The sequence below is a fragment of the Talpa europaea genome, assembly GCF_964194135.1.
Source record: "Talpa europaea genome assembly, chromosome: 5".
Lineage (NCBI taxonomy): Eukaryota > Metazoa > Chordata > Mammalia > Eulipotyphla > Talpidae > Talpa > Talpa europaea.
The window spans coordinates 136,184,051-136,193,988 of NC_140071.1; the positions used below are offsets into that span (position 1 = coordinate 136,184,051).

A 9,938-nucleotide genomic window follows, 5' to 3' on the forward strand; every position below is an offset into this window, starting at 1 on the left:
TAATACAGCCATTGAAGTTATAAAGGTGATACCACATGGGAGTAAAAAAGAGGGTGGATGTATTTTTTTAAAGATTTATTTTATTTTTACAAGAACTGGGGTACAGGCCAGAGGTACAGGAGGGTGAGAGAATTCAACAGAGACAGAGCAGAAAACAGAACAGGTAGAAGGACCGAAATACACTGCTGAGGGGAGCAGTGGGCAAGACAGGAGAGGTCTGCCGTGCCATGTGGGTAGCTCCCTGGCCGGCTGGGAATCAAACCTGCACAGCAGAGGCTGCGGACAGCTTCACGGTGCTGCACTCAACCTGCTGCGCCACCAGGCAGGATAGGGTGGATATTTTTATGTAAAAAAAAAAAGAATGAAAATAAGTACTTGATGTAATACATTGTGTGGGATGGGGACACAGCGATGGCAAACAGTTACTATGTTGGACTCTTGGGTTACAACATGGAATAACCTTGAAACATTAAAATAAATGAAAGAAACCAGCCCCAAAGGACTGCATGCTGTATAATTCCATTTATATGAAATAGCCTGAGCAGGTAAATCCACAAAACAGAAGGTAGATTAATGTTCCTTTGGCCTGGACTGGGAGGGTGAAGGGAGCTATGGATAATAGGTGTGCGTTTCCTTTTGGGGTAGTGGACATGTCCTAAATCGTGGTGATGAGTGCACCATCGTGTGGGTCCACCAAAAACCATTGAATCATACACTTAAAGTGACAGAAGTTTGTGATGTATAAATTCATTCTCTGTAAGCTGTTTAAAGTGTTGGGGTTTGGGGGGAAGAGGATTCTTTTTTAGATTATCTTATTATATCACAATGTGATTCACTACATCATCTTTTCCAGAAATCATACAAAATTTACTGTCACTCAATAAAAATCTGGATTTTTATTACAAGAAAATCCCAGAGAATATGTTTCTGATAAAGTCTAGAATTAAAGACTTACAAAATTAAGTCAAGTCAGCTTTTCGTGAAGTGCTTGCCAACGGAGGATGTGACATGTGCTTGTTCTTTTAGCAAATACCACGTGCTCTGCTGATGGCCATTTCTCTCTCCTGTTGATTTGTCAAGAATGAGGGTGGTCACTGGAGTTCCCAGGCCTTTGCAGGTGACCTGGAGCCACATTCTAATCTCACCGGGTAGTCACAGGCTTCCCAGCCCTCTCTGTAATCTCATACCTGTGCCCCCCGACAGCACGGGCTCGTCCTGGAACGCCCTGCTCCAGCCCTACTTCCTTCACCACTGGAAAAAGTCTGCTCATCTTTCAACGTGCAGATCCAATGTCAACTCCAGGACACTGTGTTTGGTACAGTATCCCATCCTGAAGAATTAATTTCTCCCCCAGTCCGGTACGCATTTATGATTAGAACATTTGATCACATTCCCTTGTGACTGCACAGCAAGCATCAGATCAGCAAAGTGGGCCCTTCCAGCCATGGCCATCTGCCAGCAATGGGACACTAAAGGGTATTGCAGGGAGGTGTAAAATTCTGGTTCCTGACTTCCTTGATTTAATTCCTGACTTTGGCCGGACACCCAACCAATCTCAATGCTTTGGTTTCTTCAGCCATAAAATGGGAATAAATTACTCCTGACAATTTGGGTTTGAATCGAGGAATAAGTAAATATATGGAAAACTCTGAGAATTGCACGTAGGTACCACTTAAAAAAAAAAAAAAGGTAGTCGTTTTCATTCTTAGTGTCAGTGCTGTTGTCTGATTCCTTTGTTTTGTGGAAAGAGTAGGTGTTTCTGGAGGGCGGGGCATGATCACACCCTTCTTTGTATTCCCCCAACTAGTGCGTGGACTCGGCCAGCTTTTATAAACCTTGCTGGTAGTGTGCCTGCCTCAGGATACAAAGGCTGCTGATGTTAAACCTCATTCCAACCCTGCGAGGTCACTGTGACCCCCATTTTACAGAAGAGGGCCCTGAAAGGAGACAGGACGTGAACTGTCCGGTGTCACACACTGCTGGCAGGGGGCAGAGTCTCCAACTCCAAGGTCAGGGACTGGACGGGGTGGCAGGGATGCCAGGAATTCGGCACAGCTGACCCTCCTAGCCAGGACACCCTCCTTCCTCTGAACACTTCTTTTTTTTTTCCTGCCAAGAACATGGACATTCTGGAATTTGAAACCTGCAAAACTCAAAACACTAGATCTGCATTCGTGTTGCAGAGCTGATTAAGGAAAGGGTGGGAGAAGACGAAGCCGTTTAATACAGGATGTCCTCGGCCGTGACCGTGGCCTCTTCTATTTTGGTGTGAATCTCCGGGAGGGGAATCTGACTGATGGCCACCACCACCAGGTTGGCGGCGTGGGCCGAGGCGCTGGCCACGCAGATCCAGAACGACTCTTCGTACTGCTCTTCCACCACCACCAGGCGGAAGAGCTTCTCCTGGAAGTTGGCGACCCGCTCGGTCAGGTCGTGCCACTTCACCGCGGCCACGAAGCTGGTGATGGCCAGAGCCACGGCGCCACCTGCAACCCAAAAGGCCAAATGCGCTCAGCTTCTGCTTGCAGCGCCGATGGCCGCACGCCAGTCATGCCAAGTGGCGTTTCTCTGCTGCAGGCAGCCAGCTCTCGGCCGGTGTAACCGATTCTGGGGAAGACCCAGATGTTCATGTGCTTGTAAGAGCAGAAGGTGTGTGGGAGGAAGAATCAAGGTCCTCTGAGATCGGGGCTGACTCTCCTCCCTCTCAGGTACCCGCTTACCTCCTGCCGTGCTTTCCAGCCACTCAGGCCACATCCAATCTCTGGATATTTTAGGGTCTGTGTGTGGACCCCAGGGCTCCCTGGGGCGACGTAAGATGCCCTCCCCGTGCAGACTGGCGGGGGCTCCATCTTACACTAGCCTCCGTCCGTCCATGTTTAAGGACAAGAAGGGAAGAGAGGAGAAGGAAGGTGGGAGAGGAGGAAAGGAGAGAAGGGGAAATTGGAAGATCCCCAGACGTCCGTGCTCCCCGCCTTGTGCTGAGACTTTGGCTTTCTGGGATCTCTCTCCTCCTGTCTCTGTCTCTGTGTCTCTCCCTTGCTCTCTCTCCTCTCCCCATTCATCTTTCTGCTTCTCTGCAGCTTTACCATTTATGAAAATGATGAATCCTTTAAAAAGAATTAGAATAATAAAAATAATTACAGTGCTCGCTTCGGCAGCACATAGACTAAAATTGGAACGATACAGAGAAGATTCGCATGGCCCCTGCGCAAGGATGACACGCAAATTCGTGAAGCGTTCCATATTTTCAACAAAAAACTATGAACCAGAGACACTTTTTGGGGGGTGGGGGGCGGGAGGGGAGGGATTGGGGTCAGAATGGGGGGGCTGCAATTGTATGGGGAATATAAAAATAAAATTTATTATTTAAAAAAAAATAATTACATCTTCCCTGAAGAGAATGTGGACACCACAGAGAATCATGAAGATGAAAACAAATGTATTTTATCTCAAAAGGAGAGAGACACGCCTGCAGCATTTTAGTGTCTTTCTTTACGTCCATGCTTTTGAGCAAAATTAGTCTCGCTGCTCTTGCTGTGTCAGACTTGCCTTTTCCCTCCCTCGGCCCTGCTTCCACGCGGTGCCACAGGCTGACGCCGCGCCCTGTACATTGGGGCGGAACACTTTGTCCTGGCAACACCCCTAATGCAATTAAATTCCGAATGAAATTTCTGGGTACCAGATGGCTTCTGATTTCTCTGCAGCATAAGGCGTGTGTGGACACCTTGTACGGCCACCTTCCTGCTCCTCCCCCGCTCTCGCCTTCGCATAAACCGCTCCTGAATGGTGGCACTTAAGGAAGTCCCTATTTCTATGCCTTTTGATACTAACATTTTGCAAAAATGCCTTTTTAAAATACGCTCCTCGGCGGAGTCTGCGTGGAGGACCAGCCCTCCAAGGAAGGACGGCGACAGAGATGAGCATTGGGTTCAAAGGAGGATTCAGCATTTTTTCACCCGCCAGTCACTGTGACGACTCAAGCGGAGGGAAATATGGCCCCTGAGGTCTAGCTGCGGCTGAGGCACACGGGAGCAGTGATTCCAAGGAAGCCCACGGTCTGCAAACCTGGTACCTTTGTCATCACTGACTCGTGGCCATTACGTTCTATCACACAGTAGGGCAACACTACCTGCTCTGTACGTGATGGTCTGTAAGGTGAAGGCTGTGCAGGGGTGAGGGTGGAGGTGAAGCCTTGACTGTTTGACCTGGGTTTCCTGAGACAGCCCTCACTTGTTGGGATTTTGCTGTTTTCATCACAGATGATTTTTTAAGTACATAAAAACATGTGAATTAGTTCCTCTGCATCAATATTCACACACACACACACACACACACACACACACACACACACCTGCTTCTATCTTGGAAGATAGGTCTTGGTCATAAATGACCCGGGGGTGAGGGGAAAGACCAGGGCTTCGTCTCCGTCGTACCTGGGTGGGAATCCCACCTCCACAGCTCATGGCTGTGTGACCTTGGGGGACCTTAGGACGTCTCTGAGCCTCAGGGGCTTCATCTGTAAACATGGGGCTAATTGGACCTCGTAGGGAGGTTGTGCAGATTAGATGAAGTCCCAGGTCCCTTCTCTTCTGTCAGGTGTGAAGGTCCCCACACCTGGCAGCAGCAGCAGCTCCTCACCTCCTCCCTGCCCCATCTCCTCACCCCCAGGCCCTGTCTTCTTGCCTGAGCTGTCACCCTGTCCTCTCGGCCGCTCTCAGCCCTAAGCTGTTCAGACTCTCTAGCAACTTGATTATTTATTATGACAGAGTTTCTGCATCTTTTAGTAAAGAAGATATTTGGGCCCACCTAGAAACATTATACTCCTGGGGAAGGCCGACTGGGTAGGGGCTTTCTACTCTTCACCCCTCCTGCCCAGCAAGTCCATTACTCAGCCTGGTGGGGTGTGCACACGCACCCCCCTCCCGGCCCCTTCCTTACCTGCAAGGACGTTCCAGAGGCAGATGCCCCCGGGGCCGTTGACCGCCCTGTACGGGACCTGGATCATGTTGAGAATGGCAAAGCCCATGCTGACCAGAGCCAGGGCCAAGGCCAAGAAGAGGAGCAGCAGCGTGGTCACGTGCAGGCCTGCGTTGAGCTCCCTCACCAGGTGTGGGAAGACTGCAGAGAGGAGACAGCCCTAGTTAGCACCAGAGCTCCGTTCAAGTTCCTCAAGCCCATATGTGCTTCCCAGGAGGGTCTTCATGGGGGGGTGAGAGCAAAGAGCAGTGGATTCCTGGTCCCCAGATTGCCTCTATCCCCCCATCAGGAGCCAGGATTCACAGCGCTGTTGGTTCCACCTGCTTTTCCATGCCATTCCCCTCTGGAGCCTTTGCCAGCTTACCAGTCTCCTTTTGTTCACAGGCCGGTGTCTTCCAAGCCTGAGAACTAGATCCTTCTCCTTTGAAGTGTCCTTTCCACTCAACAGTTTCCAGACGCTCCACGCTTACATCTTACTTCTGACTCAATTTACTTTCTTGTGTTCCACTTATATTTATGTCTACATGATGATCTCATCAGCATCGGAAACTGCGCCCTGGCAAATGAGCTACTTCCTGAGGGATTTTCCTTTTAAGCCTCCTCTTCCCTGTGCATCCTTTCTGCTGTAGGACCAAGCTCTTGGTCCCTTTTTATTCCAAGCCTGGGAGTTTGTCTCTTGGTTCATCGTCCCCTTTCTTGCCAATGCAGGACACACGACTAGCACAGTGATGCTCAGCGGACACCCCAATAGACAAGTCCCCTGTGTGAGCAGCGGGAGAAAGAGACTTTGCTAACATGCCCTGTGGGTGAGGGTGCAGGAAGAGGCACTGTCAAGCCTTGGGGTGGGGGAGTGGATGTTAATTCATACGCCCTCTATCCAAGTTTCACTTCTAGGAGCAGCACTCCTGCAAGTGCTTAAAGCTGTATCTATTGGGTATTCATTATAGTAGCAAAGTATGGGAGAAAGCCATATTATGAATCAATATGAGACTTTCAATAAATTAAGTGCAACCACATAATGAAAAATTTATGAAGAACTAATCATATCCTCATATTGAGATGAACCCTTTCAGGTTTTGCTGGGAAAGTTGTCAATCCTGAATTCCAGAAGGAGCAATGTGGGGTGGATAGTGGGAACTTGGGGGTCAGACTGACCTGGGCTGGGGGTCTGGCACTCAGGGCTTTGTGACCTTGGGCAAAGTTGCTTAACCCCTCTGAGCCTCAGTTTTCTCTTTCTGTCTGGCAGGGTGGTAGAGGGCTCGCCAATCACAGGTCACATGTCTGGCCTCTTGAAAATGAACTTACTGTTACTCATGCATCTGATATTTTGAGCACCTACTATGTGTCAGACATTGTTCTCAGGGCTTGGGGCTCATTGGTGAATAGAACTGATATGTGCCCTCAGTATGCTACCCACCAAGGGGGCAGAGACAGATTATAACTAATACGCATAGCAGATAAATAAGGGCGTATGGAGCAGGCGGTTAGCATGTGCTGTCTTACCATGGGCTATTTTTATTGTCTCCCCTAAGCTCTGTTTTGCTTATTCAAGTCTTTGGAGTGTGGCTGCTCCTGATGGGGTCCATCCCTCCTGCAGGCTTTGCAACTTTGTTACTTGTCCTTTGTTAATTACCCACAACTATTTAAGAAATTGTACCTTTTTCTGGCAGTTTTGAAACAGTCTCAAACTTCAGAAAAATCTCAAGGATGGTACAAAGGAATGTTTTTTCCTTGGGAGCCATCTGAGAGTACATTTTCCCTTCATCCCGAGTATGTTAGGATCGAGTTCCTCTGAAAGGGACATCCACTTGCTGGACGCAATGCAGCCACAAAGTCATTACCTGAACATGGTGCCTGATTGTCATCGCGTCCCAAAGCCCTGTTCGGTTTCCCCCAATTACCTTAGTCACCGCCCACGTGACAAACAGAACCGGTTCAGAAACAAAGGCTGCAGAGCGGGCTCATGGTCACCTTTTAATATGGCCTTTACTTTATTTCTTTGTGTGTATTCAGCTTTTTGTGTATGTTATTTTTAAAATGTATAATTTTTTATACATATAACTTGTTTACAGCATTACATATGAGTTAGGAGAAGTTCACACCTCATCAGATGCTGTGCTTTTAATAGAGCTATTTTTCTAATATCACCCTGACCAGTTTAATTTCTTGGCACATATAAATATCTCTAGAGACTTTTATCCCCCCTGAATACACATATCAAATATTTTTCTTTCATGTATATAAACAATTCTCAATTGTATGATTATATTTGTCAATGGTCCAGCTTTCAGTCTTTATATACTTAAAAAGATCCTTAACCCAGCCAGGTTTCTGAAAACTCCACTTCTTAAATATAGACATCCAATAATGGATCCTTCATCCCCTTGCATTTGCATGATGCAGATTAATTATGATTTCACAGGACACTGTTCTCACCAGCCCCCTAATTGCTTGGTTCTAAGGGCTTGCAGATCATTGCTTTGTTTTTTATTCCCCAGAAGATCCTTCATCAACTGGGCTTGGATTCCTGCCTGGTGTTTGCTTGAAAAGCAGCTCACAAGTGACATGAACTTGAGCCGCTCACGCTCCAGGACAGTGTCCAGCACCTGCCTAGGTCTGCCGGCAGAAGACGGCTTTGAACTGGGTGGTCTGCTCCCAGGGTCCAGGGGCAGAGCCCTTTGCTCTTCCTTAGCGGAGTGGCTTTCATATAAACAGCATCACCATGCTCCCCGCAGGCTCATTTCTGCAGGGGTCTGCACAGACACACCGCACTGGCTGAGGATGCCCGGTCCTGTGCTGGCTCCAAAGTCTGGCTCTGCTGTTTCCTGGCTGGGTGACCCCGGGCCAGGTAACCACTCCAAGCCTTAGTGTCATCGTCTGCAAAATGGGATCTTTCCTGACCTTCTCTACACATCTGTTATGAGGCTTTAAAGAGACAAGCTGTGTAAAGCACTTGCCAGAATGTCTGGCACAGGTAAGCGCTTGTTACTTTAATAGTTGTCAGTGAGAGGTAAACAACAAAGCAATACCGATCCCTATTTCTAAGGTTTCTTTGGGACTTTACAGGAAAAAAGGCTGCCTTGGCTCACTGTGGTCTTTGATATTATGCCTCAGATCGAAGCAGTGGAATTCCACATTTAGATCAAGCACTCATACACACTGAACAAAAGTGTTTCAAGCAGCTTTCACATCTCAAATATACTCACTCGAGAACTGGGACCGGCGGCCCCCGAGCCCACACTGTCGCACCTTACACCCTCGAAAGAGCCCGTAGTAAATGTCCCCAATGAATTTGACCAGCTCTGGGTCCGTGGCGTTGACTAGGTCCGCTCCAGTCTGACACAGGATCTTCCCGCTCAGCCAGTGGGGCACTGCCAGGGCAGTGATGAGCAGCACGAAGGAGGAGAAGCTCAGGAGGGATGCCAGCCCAAACCACGTCTTTTTGAGCCATCCACGCATCCTCGGGGCCACAGGTCATGCCCCAGGTGTGTGGGCAGATGCGGGGATCCTTGACATCTTCTGGATGTACCGCACCCCTCTGCTCCAGGGCCAGCTCTTCCAAACACACCCTTTCAGGATTTCCAGTGCAGCCCCTGGTCCTGCCTAGCACCTCCCCACGGTCTGTGTTTACTACAACCACATCCGGAAGTCTCTGCAGAGGCGGGCTTCACCTGCCTTGAGTGTTGGGAGTGTGTTACTGCGGGAAGTAACCCTATATCTCCCACTGGACTAATGTTTCAGCAGAGGGTTTAATTGTTCCTCCTTTCAAGTATGTAAATAACCCTGGTGTGGACCTCTTCACCATGAGAAGCCGTGAAGGCAGCTCAACAAGGTAGATCTGGCCATAAGGAGGCTCTAACCCGTTTCCAAAAACGCATCTGGTAGAAGGAAAACAAAAATGGCACAATTAGCACTTGAGTATTATCAACAATGCACTGTATCACATGTCGATCTTGGACATGTGATGGCGGGCCTGGCCATTTCTTGCTCTTAAAATGTCATTGCTGCCATAATCCCCAGAACCGCTATAAATACCATGAAGTGACCTCTGTTTTCAAGGCTTCTAATTGAAATGTGTCAACGAGGTTTTATAATTCCTGGATTGATCACTGGATGAATCTGCTGTGGGTAAAATTACAACATGAGCTAATTTGTGGCGCTTGGGGTGGCCTGGACCCCAGTCCATTCCTCTCCCTCTACCTTTTGTGTCATCTGAGATGGGACAGAAAAGTGTTTTTCTAATGTGTTTGCAAATAATTATCAGACTGCTGGGGGATTTACCTCTTCTATTGGTGAAGATCTGTCTTTTTCTTTAATTTGTAAGCACTCAGACTGAAATATTCCGTTTTCTACCTTATCCCATGGCTTTTTAATTTTTGACTTTTACTCTATTAAAACCAGGGAGTATTTATTTATTTATTTTAAAGATTGATTTATTTATACAAGAACGGAGTACAGGCCAGATGCGTGGGAGGGTGAGAGAATTCGCCAGAGACAGAGTGGGGAGCAGAACAGGCAGACGGACGGAAGACACTGCTGAGGGGAGCAGCGGGCACGACAGGAGAGGTCTGCTGCGCCATGTGGGAATCTCCCTGGCCGGCCAGGAATCGAACCCGCGCTGCAGAGGCTGCAGACAGCTTCACAGTGCGGCGCTCAACAGCCTGCGCCACCAGGGAGGCCCAGACTTTTACTCTATCGCTGAATGTTAATGTCACGTGAGGTAGCTTTGGGGAACAAAATTGGGCAGAGGAGGCACAGCAAAGCCTTAGTTGATGACGTGTTTTTCTGTAAATAGCAAAGTACAATGAACAGACTTAGAAGAGGACTTGGCACCTTGATAATCGATCAATGTTATCCTTACTTTAACATCAAGCTTGCTTTGAGAAGGCAGGATGTGTTATACCTGAGCCATATTTCTGCCCCAAATGATTGAGTTAGGCCAAACTTTGGTGTTGTAGGGG

The 9,938-nt window shown here is 48.3% G+C and overlaps 1 protein-coding gene across 1 annotated transcript; it reads right to left on the reverse strand.

The window, feature by feature from the left end:
- Nucleotides 1–2,220: 2,220 nt before the first annotated feature.
- CLRN2 (clarin 2) lies at nt 2,221–8,436 on the reverse strand (the record flags this gene model as incomplete). The annotated part of the gene is made up of 3 exons (XM_084233502.1): nt 2,221–2,486; nt 4,939–5,118; nt 8,184–8,436. The coding sequence occupies 3 exons, from the start codon at nt 8,434–8,436 to the stop codon at nt 2,221–2,223; spliced, it is 699 nt and encodes a 232-aa protein (XP_084089628.1).
- Nucleotides 8,437–9,938: the final 1,502 nt, after the last annotated feature.